Source organism: Brachyhypopomus gauderio, chromosome 11, assembly GCF_052324685.1.
Source record: "Brachyhypopomus gauderio isolate BG-103 chromosome 11, BGAUD_0.2, whole genome shotgun sequence".
In the NCBI taxonomy this organism is placed as follows: domain Eukaryota; kingdom Metazoa; phylum Chordata; class Actinopteri; order Gymnotiformes; family Hypopomidae; genus Brachyhypopomus; species Brachyhypopomus gauderio.
The window spans coordinates 16,235,473-16,254,637 of record NC_135221.1 but is presented as its reverse complement, the minus strand read 5'-3'; the positions used below and the strand labels follow the sequence as shown (position 1 = coordinate 16,254,637).

Below are 19,165 nucleotides of genomic sequence, written 5' to 3'. Positions count from 1 at the left end.
TTGCCAATATAACAAGCTGTAGCTCAAATCCAAATGTCCTGTGGGCTTTACGTGTGTTTTATGATTGTCTCTTATCTCTGGATAACAGATGATTCCTTTATATTGTGTACTGTTTTCATTACATATATCAGGATTACCAGAAATAACAGTGTGATCAGGAGATGGTTATTTCCTGCTGATATGACTGGAGGCACTGATATCCTCCTCAAAACCAAGGTGCTGTACCAAGGAATGCCGATAGGAGGTGTCCTAATTCATCAGCACATACGCAAGTTTCATTTTGTGTTACAGTCAGATAGTTTTGTCTCCTAAATGTTCCCATTATCGGTATTCTTAATCTCCCTTTAATCTTAGTGGTGCACTGACCACCACTCTTATCTTGCACATGCATTGCAGCTCATAATTGTTTGGACAGTGAAACAATGGTTTGATGTTTTGGATCTGAACTCCAACACACTCGATTTAAGATTAAACAATGATGTCAGATTACAGGGCAAGCTACCATTGTTTAATTGATGGTATGCATAATGAATGATGCAACTTATGACTTACAGCTAGCCAAAACACAAACAAATTAAAACAAAAAGAAAATACAATAGCCAGCCACTTGTCTGATTATTTATAATATCTGGAAATGAGAGGAGCATGTATAAAAAGGTTTAGTGGTGTGACATCATGTGAAAGAGTTGCAAACATCTTGCAGATAAAAGTAATAAAATAGGTGATCCAGAACCTACAACGTAGAGGTAGTCCAATATCAGAGCACACGAGAGGAGACAGAAAGAGGCAGAGAAAACACAGGGACAAACCAGAGGGATAAAGACGATATCCAAAAAATAATCCAGGCAAGTACACGGTGAAACGAGACAAGAATAAACGCTCAGGATGCAGATATAGGAAAACTGGCAATACTTCGCAAAGTCAGTGAGGAAGTGCAGAGTGTAAATGCACACACACTGAAATTAGTCAGTGTACAGGAGTCTCCTAGTAGCATTGTGGGTGGTGGAAGCCATGATAACTTCACATTCTGCCTATTCCAGCCTCAGCTTTTGCAAGATACGTCTATGGGATTTGCTCTTAACATTTAAGTGCATTTAAGTTTAGACTTAATAGTCTAAACAACAGAACAATGTGTCTCTGTCCAACAATTTGCCTCCCAAACAAGCGATCACTTCTCAAAACCAGCTGCTTCCAAATATGTCTGAACAATAACCAAGAGACACTGATCGTCGTTTGAAAAGTAACAGTGATTTCTCTTAAACAGAAATCAGATTTCTCATAAAATGTAACTGCAGTTAGGCCTTTCCATTCTTTTTCTTACTTCCTGAACAGCAGGTTGAGCAATGGAATGTGTCAGTCATAATTTCAGTACATACGTCATTAGGATTTCAAAAACAAACACTTCCTAAGAAATTGCCGGGAAGATGACATTTCCCCAAAAGCTACTTTGGGGTCGAAGTGGCCTAATCTTTAAGTATCTTAAACTGCCCATTCTGGAGTAAGGGGTGCAAAGGAATTCGCTTCTGCGTTCGTTTTGTGCGTTTATGAAAACATAAAATTCTGATATAAAATTCCAGAAACACCACAGCAAAGCTTACACGTCTTCCGTTTTTCGTAATCTTACTATATTACGCACTTAATTGAGCTACGCAAAAGCTTGTTGGCACACGCCTGCGGGCCCTTCAGGTTCACTGCTGTGTCTCATCAGTACGTCCCAACCCCCTTAAAGACGATGGAAACTGCTTTTTCGAGTCTGTGGGTGGAGTAAGAGAACGTTAGAAGAGAGCATGTTCCTGTAGTAGATCTGAACTTCGTGAGGGGAGAGGACATGGCTTGTGAAAGCAGCGCACTAGATGAACTTCACACCGAGCTAACGTGCCCCATATGCTTAGACATGTTCTACGAGCCGGTCATACTCGAGTGTGGCCACCACTTCTGCAGAAACTGCATTCGCCAGTGCTGGGAGACTAGATCGGACGAGAGCACGAGCTGCCCCAAATGCAGGAAGAGATGCACGCGCTCGCTGAGGCCGAACTCGCTGCTTTGTAACGTTGTGGAGAGCGTGCGACGCGCGAGAGCCAAGGACACGCGCCCCAAGGAGCGAGGTCCCAAAATACCGCCCGGTAACGCTAAGCTCTCCGATATGGGCCTGACCGATACCGAGCCGGTGAGTAATCTGTGCAAGGAGCACGAAGAACGGCTGAAGTTGTTCTGCGAAGACGACCAAGTGGCCATCTGTCTCGTGTGTGGACTGTCGCGAGACCACAAGACGCACAACGTCGTTCCCATAAATGAGGCTCACGAGAACTATAAGGTAGATGCATGTTTATGTGTATTAATATAAGGCCAGGGTGTTAATTCGCTTACTACTGTTGATATTAGAAGTCACGATCTTGCACAAGGCACTTGGTTTCTACTGAATTGGTATTTAACATTTGGATTTAGAGAAATAGTAACTATGGTTGGACAAATTAATATAACAACCATTCAGTCGGTTGATTTACATAATTTTGTACATGGTTTGGTTGCGTGGCATGACCGTTAGAAAACTAGACTATGAAGCAGTTGGTTTGGAATTTCACATCTTTGTGCTACTTTTAGGTTCGGTCCCAAACCTACGGATATTGCATAATATGCACAAACAATCATGAGCTAAACCGCCCCAGATTAAGAGCACATGGTGCGCCTGTGAGTTTGATAGGTTTGTTCTGGAAGTGTAGTGAGAAAGCAAAGGAAGCGATAGGGAGAGGTGGAGCTGCAGGCTGTGAGCGGTGTGTGTGTGTGTGTGTGTGTGTGTGTGTGTGTGTGTGTGTGTGTGTGTGTGTGTGTTCTCTCAGGAGACATTGTCTTCTTTGCTGCAAAGAGTTGAGGAGCAAATTGGAGCTGCATCTCACTGTCAGGTCCTGACGAATGATTTGATCCTCCAGATGAAGGTAGTGTCTGTGCACTAAAACGTGTTTGTCTGATTCAAGGAGGATGGCCGTTTTTTAATGAGTCACCTGATTACAATGCAGAAACTATCCAGTTTTGTTCTACTGTTGTGTTTAGTGTGACACGTTACCAAAACAAGTTTTATCCTAACTGCTCTAGAATGCTAAGATGATGCTGTTGTAGAAATGGAATAATAAATATGATTTTTGACAGACATGTGCATAAATGTACTACTGTATAATACTCTTCACAGGACCAAGCAGGTGTTTTGGAGACACAGATCAGCTCTGAGTTCCAGAAACTCAGAGACTTCCTGTCCAGGCAGGAAAAGGAAATGAAGATTCGGCTGCACCAGGCGAAAGAGAAAAGACTAAAACTGCTGGATGAGAGCCTAACACACACAACCACTCAACTCAGTCAGCTGGAGCTCAGCAAACATCTCATTCACACAAAACTCAGCCAGAAGGACAATCCTGAAATACTCACGGTGAGCGCGGGAAAGAGAGTGAGAGAGGTCATCATTGCAGAGATCAGTATGTATAAACATAGTCCTGATTGTATAAACATTTCTTGTAAGCCTAGCCTATTGTGTAATATAATCCAACTCAAAAATAATACGTTAGATCTCTTTTTGTTAAAAGAAACATGAGAGAGAATTTAGAAATGATGAAAAAAGATGATGATAATGATAAAAACATTGTTTTCTTTCCAAAGGACATCAAGGATTTCATAGAAAGGTATGTACTACATGTCTGTTTATCAGATATGATTTACTCAAAATGTCCTTCATTGCAGGGATTCCATAGTCACATTAAGTACCTCTAGCTCAAGTTTTTTTACATTACAGATTCGGTTTTAGGTTTCTGTCTCTACCTCCCCTCGCTCTCTCTGCAGTGTGGGGTGTGAGTTTAAACCTCCCAAGCGTGTGTGTGTCACCTTGCCTGCAGGGGAGTTTGTTGGGCCTCTGCAGTATCGTGTCTGGAGGAACATGAGCTCAATATTGCAGCCAGGTGACGCACATTGGTGCATGAAAATATACATATACACTTCTGCGCACACACGATCAGACACACACTTTAACTTTTTTATCCTTCCCAACACCAGGAGTGGAGGCCATAACCTTTGACCCTCTGACGGCATATCCCCGCTTATGGGTGTCGTGCTGTGGTCAGAGTGTGTGTGTGGGCAAGATTCAGACAGGTCTACCTAACAACCCAGAGCGCTTCACCCTCTACAACATTGTCCTGGGATCACAGGCCTTCACCGAGGGATGCCATTACTGGGAGGTGCAGGTAAAGGGAAGCATTTGTACTTGTGTTGTCCGGAGACTTCAGGTGAACAAACGTGCGACTTGACGTGCGATTGTCCATCACACACAGGAGGGTCTCTCACACCGATGCTGTCGACTTTCCCCTGCAGGTGGGACAGAAGACTGCTTGGGGACTGGGCGTGGCCAGCGCGTCGGTCAACCGTAAGGAGGAGCTCAGCCTGTGTCCGGAGGAGGGGTTTTGGACCCTGGTTCTGAGTGAAAATGGCTACGAGGCGTGCAACAGCACCGTGGAGAGCCCTCTCGAGCTGGCGCGCCCACCTAGAAGAGTGGGCGTGTACCTGGATTATGGGAGGGGCCACGTGTCATTTTATGACGCCGAGGACATGACGCACGTGTACACCTTCGTCAACGCCCACTTTACGGAAGCCGTGTACCCTTATTTCAACCCCTGGCCGATCATGAGTGGACGAAACCGTGAGCCCCTGACCATCCATATGCCACAGTTGTGAGGTACTGCTGAGAAGGCAGAGCTACACCTTTACCCATCTGTTGAGAGAGCAGAGGAACCGCTTTCTGTGACAAAGCGACTTATCATTAACAGTGAAGCTTTATGTGCTCTGAATAGATGCAAGAGAAGGAAGTTCACTTAAGTGTCAAGAGACACAGGCATTTCCCGTGTAATCCACTAGGGGGCGCAAAAACTCAATAAACGAGTGAGGACAACGGAAGAGATTTCTGTCCCTCAGGAACCTGATCTACCAGCAGAGTAAATGATGTGCTCCGCGTGGGTTGTGGACACTTAGTGCGCGTCTTATTTTGGTTCTTTGTACACTAATCATGTATTTCATGAAAAACGCAAGCATTTCAGCTCAGTTACATTTAAGTTCTTGTTGAAATCATCAGTGTAATATATCTAAAGAGTAGATTCAGTCCATGACTGTTATCATCATCATAAAATTGTTGGAAGTAGTCATCAGGTGTTATGTTTAATATTGACACTACATTTAATTTTCTTAATTACTCAATAACGGGATTCAATAGGTCTGTTTTTATCTTGAGGGACTTTCCTTTTTGTATGTTCTTCATAACAAATTTGCACAAAATGTTTTGCACATTTTGGTAATGTTACGATAAGGGTGACTGTCCTCTTTGTCTGAACAAAATTCGAATCACTTTCATGTCGCATTCTTCTGAAGACTCCTTTCATGTTTCGTCTGCAATTTGCACTTTGAGGGTAGAATTAAGGGTTTGAATGTTGCACAGGTTATAGTACAGTGAAAACTCAGCCCGTGTGTGTGGACAGACCTGCGTTCAAAAGCTTGATCCCAGTTGACCACTGTTAACCCCGAGCTGTCTCCACTGACATCACACTTGCAATTAAAGCCACTTTGACTGAAAAGGTAACTAAACGGCTAAACGTAGCGTAGACATGTCTGAACACAGCACTCCCCATGCAGCGGTCTGTATGAAACTACAACTACTCTTTTGCAAAAGAGTGGCTCAAAAACTAAACCATTTTAGGTATTATGTTCTATAGGTTTGCATTATGGAGCTCATTTATAGGTTTCAGCACTGAAAACTTGGTGCTGACTGTGTCGTGGGTTTTGGTGCTAGCTAAGGATGCTTTAAGTAGGCAACTAAAGCACTTTTGTAAGTCACTCTGGATGCTTTAGCGCGTCTGCTAAATACATTCTCACTGCTAATTTAAGGTATGATTTAATATACCTACAATATACATATGCTAAATATATATATATATATATATAAAATCACACACACACACATATATATACGTATACAAAAGTCAGTGTGGATTATTTCTCTGGAATCCAAACATTAATTCTACTTTTGAACTTATCTCCTGTGTAAACTGCTTTAATAAATTTCACCTGAACAAAAGCATTTCAAAGGTTTCATGATCAAAATTTGGATATTAAGACAAATTCTTAAAGATGTCAAAATGAGGCAGGTCTTCCATTAAATGGAGCTTGATGTGCCATGTAAGAAAAAAAGATCTGAGATTACACGGAAAGTTTATTGGTGTTGGAGACTAAACGGTTACGTAAGGATTTCTGATTATGTGAGACTTCTGACAGTGCACAGTTCGATGGTTTACAAATAGAAATCCTTACGTAAGCAGGTGCTGGTGTCCCGCAAAGATGAACTCAAGGACAAGCTCTAAAATCCTCAAAGTGACCAGCAAACTCAGGATGGACAGCTATACATCTGTAGACTATTATTCTCATAAATGACCGTTATTATTTAAGAAACGTGTATATTTATGAATGTACCATCAGTGTTCACTTTGTAAAACATGAGGTAACAGAACGCCAAGGTAGTTTATGGTAAATACACAGACAAACCAACAAACAGAAGGACATACTTTAGGTTGGCAAGGTCTGACTTGTTCAGTGACACTGGGTTCTGGCAGCCATGGTCAAGGACATTTTTTCAATTCTAACCTCAAACCTATTTTTACTGACTAAGGATACTGGCATCTAACGCATTTTTGTAAGTCACTCTGGATAAGAGCATCAGTGAAATGTTATGAAAGTAAATATTTGAGGAACTATTACATTTTGGGAATGCTTTAAAAACCCAATTCAGCGTTAGTGTAATCCACACATACACATCCAAAATGAACAAATATATATGGATCTATCTGCATTACTTCAAAGCATTTTTAATAGACATTATTTCTTTGTTTTCTATCGCTAAACATCTGTAGACAAAATAGTACAAGACCATTTACATGTAAAGTTCCTAAAATCAGTCCAATCTTCCTCCCCTCGCAAGTCTTAACGACACTGTTTAAAATGTGCGTCATTTTGTTGCCATGTAGACATTAATAAATGGCTATAATAAATAAAAGTTTCATTTTGTACAACTGCAGGGTCTTTGGGGCTGAACTGGTCTCTCTCTGAACATGGCTGTCTTGTGTTCTGTACTGAGTGCAACACAACTTTCTTCCAGCCTGATCAAAGGCAGTGATGCCATCCCAGATATACATACCCATAGGCAAATGGAGTGGAAAAAAACCCATCAGAATTGCATACGCCATATACAATACTTTAAACAATTCAAAATGGTATACTAGTCAGTAGTTGCCCCTTCACATACATCACAATTATTATTTAAAACATTCATTTTGTGCATGATCTGTATGTGCCAACTACAAAGCGTTACTTGTTACAAAATATGAATAGCAAATGAAATATGAATGGCAAATATGAATAGATTTGTCGCTGGATATGTAAGGGGCCATAAAAAAAATTTCAAAGCATACCAACTCATGATCATGTGTGCTTTTTACAGACCTTTGGACACCAGCCATAACTAATTAGTCATACTTCAAAGAGTCTTGAAGTAATTGAACGGAATCCCAGCCAAGTGCAATGCATAGGTGTAGGTCCATGCACTCACTGAAATCATGAACACCATCAATTAACAATAGACCCTGTCTACATTACAAGCTCCAATTTCTAGCTATTAGCATTCGTGCCTTTCTACCATTTCATTTATTTCCAGGCTGTCTTTCTCCCATTACCTTCCTCCATCCCTCTCTCTCCTCATTTCCTCCCTGTCTTAATTGACAGTAATTCAATAGCATCGCGAAGTGAACATATAGGCACTCACTCCTTATTTTACTTTACTGTTTTGACATGCGCCAGTTTCATTTGACTCGGTTCCTAAACGTCGAACCAGGTCATCCCAACCCTTAAGACGCGTGACTTGGCTAAAGTTCACGCTTCTCTTTCCTTGAGCAAACCAACACAGGGTCATTGAGAACCCAACTTAACTTCTACCCCCTTGATATGTTCAAGTCCCCGTGTTTCCTCGCCATAGTGGAGTCAGGCCTCTGAATGTGCGCCGCTTGCTTACCATGAATTATTCAGTACCTGAGGGGCGCAGGCAGTGTTGCCAGGTCCTACAAAAATATCCCGCCCAAAGTCAGTGTAAAATCCGCCCCTCAGGAGCCTAAACTAGCCCAAAGGCCAAAGTTGTTGAGCGGGGGGGGGGGGGGGGGGGGTTTGTAAATTGTCGACCAGGGAAGCAGTGTTAAAATGGAGACAAATTAAGTATTATATCGCCATCGATTCTTAGTGTTGACTTGTAACTCCCGCGGTGGCCCAACTCAAAAGTAGCCCAAAAAACCGCACCCCGCGACCCCAGAATTTTTACCCGCGGAAGTCTAGGGGGATTTAATAAGTCATGTCGAATGTCGTTCTGAAGAGACACGGCACCTGCATGTAAACCTTTCATTTGTAGATTTAACGGCGTATTCCCGTATCGGCGCCGTCTCCGGGGCACCACACTCCGGGTACACTAACGAGGCTCCCCGCGCAGCTCCCACCTCATCTCAAACAGCCGTTGCTAACTGTGTGATGATTTGCTTAAACACAAGTTTTTTCAATATCCTCTAATTGCCGAGTGATTATCAGCACGGCTGCCTGCCCAGCCGGGTAATGAATCAGCAGAATCTAGCCAGGAAACAGTTCATGCAGATGAGCAAGCATTAATGAGGCTACTCCAGACAAGGTCAATAGCAATAATTACTCATTAGTAATCAACAGTGACATGGTACACTAATGGTACACTAATACACGACAAAGCTCTACCTCCTAATAATTCACTCACTCTACCTCGACAATTGTCAGTTTCAGAAAAAAAATCACTTTTTTACAAGTGACAAAAATCATTAATAGGATTAGCTCAAATACACAACATTAAATGCCTTATTCAGACAGTAGACTAGGCTCAACATAAAAGTGTTATGAACACTCTTTGTAAGCTTGGCTAATCTTGCTGTTACACGCACAGGACAAATGAGTTTGTGTGCAAGTGCAAATATTCCAGCTCACCTTTTATTAGGTTATTGGTGCCCCTGTTCTATAGCTCAGCTGGTATGACTTGAAGTCAACCAGGCAAAAACCCAAATGTTAAACGTTAAAGTCCTACAGCATACATACATTCTGCATTCTGAGATGCGATTGAACACTGTAAAAGGTCAATGCAATGCAGGTGTTAATTAAAAACTGGGGATATTGCTGTAATGAGTACATCAGAACACCACAAGTGACCCAAATATAACACACCATCCTCGTAATTGATGGAGAGAGAGAGAGAGAAGGAGAGTGAAAGATAAGGAAAGTGAGAAGGAGGTATCTGAGGGATAATATATCACCTGGTAGAAATAAAGTGTCTGAGGAACAGATACAATATCCTTCACTGCGTCTACACTACAGGATAAAACACAGAGGTGGCCAATGAGAATGAGATGGGGCAGAGAGCTAGCAGCGTTACCAGTGCTGACCCAGTACTAACAGTCCAAGAGGAAAATCAAGAAACAACCTGACACACCTACAGAACAACAAAATAAGAGCCCTCAGATCATGACCAAAGAAGCCATATAAAGATGATTTTTATGTGTTTTTTTTTATATTTTTAGTTGTTAATTTTGTTCTTTTTTAGCTCATACTTTATATTTTATATATTTTTTTCCAACGAGGTCCAAACTGCAGAAAGTAACAACTGTCCACCAGAGGTGCGAAATATTAACCTGAATGTGTTTTAAATCGTTATACGGCCATAATCCAGGAGGCTAAAAGCACTGCTGGCTAAGAGAAGACAGCAGATCCTACACTTCAGAAACTTCAGCTGGGGCTAAAGGGAGGGGAAGGCCAGGTGTAAGCTTACAGGGGGAGAGAGAGAGAGCGTGTGGGCGAGAGAGGGCGTGCAATCGCTGGAGTGATGTTCATGATCATTCGAGAGGGACCAGCAGCGGAAGGCAGTCCGGAAAGGATGAGCGCTCCGCAGGAGAGGACACCAAAACAGGTGTGTGTGTGTGTGTGTGTGTATGTAGATGCAGCAAACTTATGGCTATTCAGTTTTCCAAAGATAGATGTGACATGTGTTTCCACTGTGATGTGTAGAGGTTTAGCGGTGTGAGTTTAGAGTGTGAGAATGTGTGAGCAGGTTCCTGGATAGACAGTTATGTCCATCTTTTTGTCACGCATGTTGGTCTTAAAAACACAACTGGTCTACAGCAGCTCAGGCCAGTTTGGCTAAAATAATGATGCAGGCTCAAAACATCAAGAAAGTCAGGTGAAATTGGGATAGTCCTGGCTATTTAAAACCTTCAGTAATTGTCAGAGGACATAAATAAATACATTTGGGCCACTATTTGAACATTTATAGTCTATGTTCATGCTTAAAGATGTAATGTTATTTGCAAAAATGTTATGAAAATTGATTCTTCTAACCTGCCCTTGCTTGGTTTCTACATTTCACCGTGACTGCTTTGTGCTGTCAGATCTGGGTGTTCAGATTGATCTGTCCGTTTCCTTTAGAGGCTGAGACAACAGCAGATTCATAAACACACTATGTTGTGGCTTAAGCTGCCTCCCCTGCCTGAAATCAACATTGTCACTGTCCACTAGTCCGTGTGATATGTGCTGTAACTGAAGACTGAGGTGCTTCTGTAAGAGACGAGTGAGCTATGGCGCCCATGACTCACGTTGTAAAGGCACCAACACAGGATACTCACGTTATGCTAATGGGAAGATCTCGAGTTCTGTTGAGTTCTAGCCTCTACTATCACTCTCAAGGGTGCATGTTCTGACTTTACAGTGAGCTTGGGTTGTACTAGTCAGAACTCACGTTTTACCATTATGTGCCCGTGTTGTGCCAGGATTGACAGTTATAGTTCCTGTGCGAAGAGGCTCATGTTCTGACATGACATCACATCCTGAGTCATCAATGATACTCAACAAGATGAATGTGTAATATACAATAGTATGGCATACCAGAACTGGCTGCACAATACTGCAGTACTGAAGATAACTGACCAAACGTTAGTGTTTTCATATTATGAATATTACAGGCTCACGAGACACCCTAGTGTGATCTTAGATCATCTTCTGCAATCATCTCACCTTATATACCAAGTGAACAATTCCAGTACATGGTGTAGTAGCATCAGTGGACAGATGAGTAGAGGCAGGCAAAGGGTGCAGAAACTCCGCCCTGTGACTGTGATGGATGAAATAAGCCACACCTCTTGATGCCGACAGGTTCAAGCTGCCATCAAGAAGAAGGTGGAGAAACATAAGAAGCAGCTTGAAGTGGGCGTGGCCGAGGTGTTCGAGAGCAGCGCTCAATCTAGAAAGGCCCAGAGATACTATCATTCTGCATCGTCCGAACGAAGAGCAGATGAGGAAGAGGAAGAAGACGAAGGGGCTGTTTCTATGACTGAGGAACAGCATGAGATGAATGAAGACAATCTCGCCTCCATGGTGGAATCTGTTTATGGCCATGTAAGAACATATAATGTGCATGCGCACAAACACACACGCACACACACTGTTTGGTTGTATGTTGTGGTTAAAATGAATGGTTCTACACAGATGAAAAGCAAAAAGAAGTGCTGTGTATGCTTAACCTACAAGTGCTAAACACACACACACACACACACACACACACACACACACACAGTCTACCCTTCATTTGTCTTTATACAGAGCAGCATTACATAACCTGAACATTTTGGAGTCAGCATGTCGAAAAGCTGCGGTACAAGGTTTTGCCTCTGCGAGACACACAGCACAAGGACACAGTGCTCCCAGGGTCATTTCACCCCAACTCCCTCATTCTGCTCGGGCAGAATCAGACACTCTCTGCACCTCGTCTAAAGTGTGGAGCAGACATCTTTCTCTAGCAGGCCCTAGGGGACACTGTCCTCTGAAACACTGCTGCGCTGTGTCGTTTAGCGTACCCTCAGATCCTATGTCTCACATGCAACAGTGTAAAGTGAGCAATTATGTCCTTAAACACAATTTTTAAGCATTTTTATTCTCAAGTTACGCTAAAGTTACAAAGGTTGTTTATAAACAACTCAGTATTTTACGTGAATAACACCTGCTGAATATGTGTCCTTTCTATAGTTGAGAAAGTGTTTTGCTTGTTGTGTCAGTGATGCTAACGTGACTCTGTTCTGAAGGCATGTGGCAGCACTGATCAATACAGCCATTTAAACAACCATGTTATATAGAATTATGAAAAAAAATACACCACATTCTCTTTTTACGCACACAATCACATCCACATTATTATAACTATCTGTGCTTCCTTGAGTACATTTGAAAGCAGATATTTTTAAATTCTTACCCAGCATACTTTTACTTAAGTAAAGTTTTGAGGGAGGTTCTATTTTTAGTTTTTTTACACTACAAGTGCCCAGCTCAGCTCCTGAATAGCCAGTGTCCTGCCGTTGTAATGCAGCTGGCTCCAATATTCAGATGGTACCGTGTTCTGTTTCGTCTTGGTAATTAGGTAACAGCAATCTATACAAACACAACCTATGCTCGCATTTCACTCTTAGCAAAATTAACAAGGAACTGACCTGTTGTTGTTTTTCAGTACATCCTTGTAGCTGTTTAATGAATAGGTTTGAGGTTTCTCAATCAGTGTTGCTCGTTTCCTAGCAATGCATTTAAGCTCAACCAACATTGGGCTTTCTTTTTCAACTAAATCAAATAATGGAGAAAAGGTAGTATTTTGTTTTCCACAAATTGGTCAAGTCTGCAAAGCAGTTGGTCAGTCTGAGACATGCTGAGATTGTTCCAGTTTCCAGAAGGCTTACATGTTTGGGAAGGTCAAGATGATCCTTGCTGGACTCCACAAAGGCTCTGTGAGAAACTATAGAATATTAGTGAATTTCTCAAATACTATTGGAGGGGTACTATTAACAATTATAAATGATGAGACGATAATTTTAACAACTGGGAAACAGAAAACGTATCTTTTAAACACATCAGTCGAACACAAGCGAATTATCTTGTTTTGGTAGGCGCTTGCAGTGATTTCATGTGCTGTGTTTATAATCATCTGTTCCCTGGCTAAAATCCAATCGGTCCTTTGTGTGAAAGTGAAAGCATTAATCATCACAATTCTCCTGTCCCCGAATGGCTTATATCTCCCGTTACACAAAAGCTAACCCGGTCTTTTCTTGTTCCCATAAATTAAGGCATTCCCCTGAGAGACCGTGATACGCATCCATGAGTAGTTCATGTTTTGGCCTCTACACCTACGGCACAGGAGCAGGGCGGTTAGTCTTAACTTTCAAGCCTTTAGTCAAAGTCTCTGAATGGTTGCACACAAAGCGAATTCACCTTCAGTGGTCTGACGACAGTCTGACACAAATTGAAAGAATAAGTATCTGTTCAACATATCCAACAGGAGTTCTGGTGCGAGCTTGGCTGGCCTGACTCGGATCCGTTTACATTGTGTTGTAATCACTTGATACTGACATCAGCAGCAAGTAGGCGACACAAGAGAAACCTTATCTCACCTTCCTGGAAAAGGAAAGATACTGTAGTCATCATTATTTAATAGGATTAGGAACAAGCTGCATATAATGTTAGTCCTTACTGCAACCAAACTGCAGCTTAGTCGGAATTGATATAAGCGGCAGATCCGAGTTGACTTAAGATGGGGGGTCCATCACCGTTTCTCTCTTGAGCTTCAGAGACTGTATTGATCAACTCATGAATGAAAGAAATTCTGACACCAACCAAAATTTTCAGTTTATCAAAATCGGCATTTCAGATACAGAGCTTTTGGGGAAATTGTCCTCTGGCCAATGCGATAGGCAGGTGTCGAGAAAACACTTTAAAGCTTGTCCCTTGAATCTGCTACCATGCTCTTTGCTGTCTGATCTCCGAGCTCTGCCCTGCTACCTAATGAATTTGTCCCAAAGATTTGGGTGGAAGTTGCAACCGCAAATAATGGACTAGTTAATTGAGTTTTTTAAAAGGGTCATGTGACAAGGTTTGAGGAAGTTGACCAGAAACATTCAGAAATTTCCTCTAATTAGATAAATTAATTACAGACTGGGCGAGGGCAGGTAGGCTAACTCTTATGGGAATGGAGCACTGAAATACAACTATTCCCTTGGGACATGACTGTCACTTAGTGGCATTCTGCAGCTATTGCATGTATGCACACACGCAGGCACGTACACACACACACACACATACACACACAAACATAAACAAATGTTTGTGCTATTATCTTAATGACGTGCTTGTACAGAAGTAAGCATTTCTGTAAGTAAGCGTAACAAATGCTAAATCCTAGAAACTACAAAGTCTAACGATCTAAATGGGTAACTGCAAAATACTGCAAATATCCCAACAGTGTCAAATGTTCAGCATCACAAAGAGCTAAATAATAACCCCCAGCAGTGGTAAAGTACATGCAGCTGGTTAAGTACATACAATCTGGACATACATAATCCTATGGAAAGCTGTATGCACAAACATACACATCCATTGTTGTATCACTCTTAGTCAGTGTACATGATCTACTGTGATCACAGGGCATTTGCAAAACGTCCTGGAAACAGCTTGCAAAAATCAGCCCATCTGGTCATACACAATCCTGTGACAAGTTGCTGCATCCTCATAAGGACAGGCATGGATGCTCGCGTGCACTCACACACACACACACACACACATAGATATAATACCTGTGATCTCACTGTTTGGCAGTAGTCATCTGAATGGAGATCAATATATAAAAGTGAATCAAATTTGATGATACCTATCAGTCAAATCTAATTATCAGTATAGATCACACCTGTACTGCACTGTCTAAAACTTCTTAGCACAAAATACAGGTGTCACAGACCCATCATAGGGAGTTTTTCCTCGCCACTGTCGCCTTTGGCTTGCTCATTAGGGTTCTGGACCCATAGTATTGTTAACCTTGTAAACCCTGTAAAGCTGCTTTGCGACAACTTGAGTTGTTAAAAGCGCTATACAAATAAACTTTGATTGATTGATTGACTTTGTAACCTGGAAGTGTATGTGTGTGCAGATTAAAACAGATTAAAGTCAAGGCAGCTTGGCCAAAGAATCACATATGTAGTAAAACAAGACCCATGAGGTTCTGCATACATGTGTCGAATGGTGTGATTAAATTAGCATAAATGTATGAACTCATTCAAGCACTGGCCGGCGTATATGCTCACATACTCGATGGTGGTCCTTCTCATTCTGTACTTCTGTTTTCCTTCCTGACTCTCCATTTCCTTACAGTCTCCATCTCTCTTATAATGCATTTCTCTACCTTTAATCTCAGATGTGGGATTAGGAAAGGCTCAGTATTGCCATCTAATACTCGTCCCGCCCCATCTCGGACTCCCTCTCATCCCCAGCCAGCTTGCACGGGTCTTTAGTGTGGGGCAACAATCAAACGTCAGTGGTTGGAGCGTGATGGTGTGTGTGCGGCGCGAGGAGAAACCAGTCACGTCAAGCCAGCCCGAGTTCAGAAAGGAGAAGGAGTTTGGAGAGCTGACTGAGCAGAGCACAGGTGGCGGACGCAGTGTCAGATGTTAGCAGGAGTGTGTTTGACGTGTGTGAAGTGTCCGAGCTGCACGCAGAAGCTCACTGCTGCATCGTTTGGCCCGTCCATCTGGACTGTGATAGCAGGACACCAGGTTTGTGGCTCAACGCAAGATCCATTGAAGTGAACGCAGACTCGTAAGGGCAGGTGATGCATTAGGATTATGTGAGCAGCTCAGGGTCACGCCATTGGCCCGTTCTGTGAAATCGGCGCCTAGAAAGACTGAAAGAGAAAGAAAAGCAAAACAACAAAAGACAGGAAGAAAAAAGGAAAGCAGAGAGAGAGAGAGAGAGAGAGAGAAGGAAGGAAGGTCTCTGTGGACTAAAATGATGGGAAACTGCACAAATCCGTCAAAGAGAGAGAACATTAAGGAGGTAAGGAACTTAGCTGAAAGTCAGAGACATTGTGTATTAACAACTGAGAAGTAACTCCTAACGGGCTTGTATGTCTTAATTGATTCCTGGCCCTCCCCTGGCCCTGCCCTAAGGGCGTGGCTAAGAGTAATGGGGCGGGGCCAGGGTCAGTGGCCCAGCCTTGGAATGCGCTGGTCCAAAACTGCACTATGCTGCACGGCATCGTCGGACCTGCGTGCGTATTGCTCAGACGTGGCTTCACCCAAGTGCTGCTCGTATGTACATGGATTTTTGTCAAACTTCTCAAATACTCATCATGGCTGACACCTCAGCAGTCAGTGTCGTCATTTTGACAAACCTTTGTCGAGCCTCCTGTCATACCCTAAGCAATCCCGTTCATTAACTAAACGTGGTTTCTGGGTCACTCCATATCAGATCAACAAAATGAAGAAACATTTCTTCATTTTTTGACAAGAACCATTAAGTAATACTTTCCCCACTTCTTTATTCTCATCATAGTTCAAAAGTTCAAAGCTCATGATTCTCAACTCATGATTTTCACATTTAAAGGAAACAAACTGCTTGGCGACGAATGCAGTTGTAAAAAAAAAAAACACTGTAGATAGTTTTGAAAGTAAAATATACACAACCAGAAATGCTCTCTTTAAAAACATTTTCACAAAATATTCATGTCTCATCATTTTACACGTTGTGTAGTGCTTGTGATGAGTGACTATTCCTCTCCAACCTGGCACCCAGTGCAACAGGAGCTGAACAAATCAGAGGACCCGCAAACAAAGGCGTCTCATTTACAGCAGGTCCGTGGCTACAGAAACATGATCTGAAGGAATGAGAAGATAGCCCCACTTGGAGGGCTCAGGCTCACACCAGACCTCCCTGGGGGCAGCAGACCTGACAGCGTGTGATCTTAGTGTGTGTAATCATCACAGATGTTTATAACACAATGATGGGGAATTATAAAGCTTGAAGAAGAAGAGCTGTGAGGTTTTCTCCTAAGGACCTGCATTCATCACACATGCTCCCCGTGTGCTGAGCGGGAAGGCAGGGGGCGGAGCTTGTGCTGAGAGGGAGGGCAGGGGGCGGGGCGTGTGCTGAGAGGGAGGGCAGGGGGCGGGGCGTGTGCTGAGAGGGAGGGCAGGGGGCGGGGCATGTGCTGAGAAGGGAGGGCCGGGGCGTGTGCTGAGAGGGAGGGCAGGGGGCGGGGCGTGTGCTGTTAAGGGTCTTCCCTGAGCTAAACCTCCCAAATCTCCTAATCTGCAGCTGTTGCTCTGCAACATGCCCCCGGTAGTCTAACCACCGTATGTCCCTGTGGACTGATACATCGTGAGCACATAGTCCTGTGATGTAGGCCATGTTGTTCTGGAAGCTCTCTGTTCCATGTGTCTATATCCTCTCCTCCTCACCCACATAAGACTTAGATATTTGTGTTTAATGGGTTGCTAATCTTTAAAATATATGATGGAGCCGGGGGGGGGGGGGTCTGTTTCAGAGCCAGGCAGTACATTTCTATTACTTAATATCTCTTTGTTCTCATGCTACAGGACAGAACGCTCCAACCAGAGGAGATTGAAGGTACTTACAGAGTCCATCCACACGAGAGTCGGTTTGGATACAGAAACCTCCCCTGCGAACTAACTCTGTAATATGTGTGTGTAGACCTGCATCAGGCCTTTAAAATGTTCGATAGGAACAAAGGATACATCAGCCAGTGTGATCTGGGCGAGTGTATGAGGTGTATGGGATACATGCCCACAGAGATGGAGCTCATCGAGATGAGTCAGCAACTTGGTGAGTGATGTCATCAGCAAGGACAACCGCACTCTAGCACAGATGGTGAAGTTCCACGTAAATGGTGTGTGTGTGTGTGTGTGTGCTCTGTAGGTGGGAATAAAATAGATTTTGATGATTTTGTGAAGCTGGTGGGGCCCAAACTGCTTGAGGAAACGGCAGACATGATCGGGATCAAAGAGCTAAGAGATGCTTTCAGAGAGGTGCGTGCACACACTGACCACTCACACATGGTGTAGCGTGCGCATTGCTGGTGAAGACCCACAGTCTTCCTCACAGCCAAGTTTCTCATGATCCATGCGAATATGCCATCTATGCTGTGATTACGGCAGACAGTCTGGAAGGAGTTCAGCATCTCATTTTGCTTGTGGCATTGCACTTTTTTTGTCCCCTGGCCTGTCACATTAACAAGTAAGCACTGGCAGATCGGTGTAACCTGGTGAAGAGTGGAGAACTTAGCCGCTTCCTGTTAATTTCCTGTATTATCAGCACAATCAATCTGCTTTAGAAACATGGAGCTGAACTGTGTTGTGTTGGCCTACAGTTCGACTCGAATGACGACGGGCAAATCAGTATTTTTGAACTAAGGGAGGCCATAAAGAAGCTGACAGGCCAACAGCTGAACGCCATGGAGATTGACGAGATCATCAAGGATGTGGACCTCAATGGAGATGGCCAGGTGGACTTTGAAGGTAGGAGAACGTGGCGACCGCTCCAGCTCTGTGCAGAGTGAAGTCTGTGCATACACCCTGGTGTCATATTGTAACCGCATGTCTCTTCTATTTCTTTAAGAATTTGTGAGAATGATGTCACGCTGACAAGATGCAAGAGATGATGTTCCTTGAAAGATCTGATTTTATATATATACACGAACACACATAATATGTTTATTTAGTACTGAGTATTTTTGTAAGGCAATGAAAGAGGAATCAAATTTGTACAGTTTTTTTTCCTGTTTAGTTGTACTGTATGGAAATGTTTAATAAAGGACTTTGGTTATTGTAGTTTTCATGTCACACAGCACAAACACTGTATAAGGTTGTGGACATATATCTGTAGGAAAATGCCTTTTCCTTAGTAACTGAAGTCCAAGTCTTCACAATTAAGCTTGTGAATGTACAGTCAGTGCAAAGAGGCGCTTTAAACTTTTAACACCGTGTTGGCCAAAGTTAAGCTGTAGGTCTGGGTGAAAGGGAGTAATTGGCAGCGTTCTCCGACTGCTCCCTGGTCAGGCCATGAGCCGTTCTCTGTGTGGACGAGATGGCAGCCTAGGTGGGGAACATATAGAGGGATAACGGTACACGTGGAGTCTGAGCACACGTCAGCACCACTGATGCGTGAGGAGTCCACCAGAACAAACCAGCAGCAGTCCCGATATCAGAAACTGATTACTGAT

At 43.0% G+C, this 19,165-nt stretch overlaps 2 protein-coding genes across 3 annotated transcripts; both read left to right on the top strand.

The window, feature by feature from the left end:
• Positions 1-1,658: 1,658 nt before the first annotated feature.
• On the top strand, positions 1,659-5,819 carry LOC143527272 (zinc-binding protein A33-like). 2 transcript variants are annotated; one of them, XM_077022372.1, is made up of 7 exons: positions 1,659-2,314; positions 2,838-2,933; positions 3,185-3,418; positions 3,646-3,668; positions 3,826-3,941; positions 4,036-4,223; positions 4,311-4,546. In XM_077022372.1, exons 1-7 carry the CDS (start codon positions 1,829-1,831, stop codon positions 4,404-4,406), a joined length of 1,239 nt encoding a protein of 412 aa, XP_076878487.1. In that variant the 5' UTR covers positions 1,659-1,828; the 3' UTR covers positions 4,407-4,546. The 2 variants fall into 2 exon arrangements, with proteins under 2 accessions (XP_076878487.1, XP_076878486.1); XM_077022371.1 differs by having other exon boundaries at positions 1,666-2,314; positions 4,351-5,819.
• A 4,160-nt stretch (positions 5,820-9,979) lies between these two features.
• cabp2b (calcium binding protein 2b) lies at positions 9,980-18,767 on the top strand. Its single transcript, XM_077022968.1, has 7 exons — positions 9,980-10,036; positions 11,275-11,517; positions 17,523-17,553; positions 17,638-17,769; positions 17,863-17,972; positions 18,314-18,461; positions 18,562-18,767. The coding sequence occupies exons 1-7, from the start codon at positions 10,004-10,006 to the stop codon at positions 18,585-18,587; spliced, it is 723 nt and encodes a 240-aa protein (XP_076879083.1). The 5' UTR covers positions 9,980-10,003; the 3' UTR covers positions 18,588-18,767.
• The last annotated feature ends 398 nt before the right edge of the window (positions 18,768-19,165 follow it).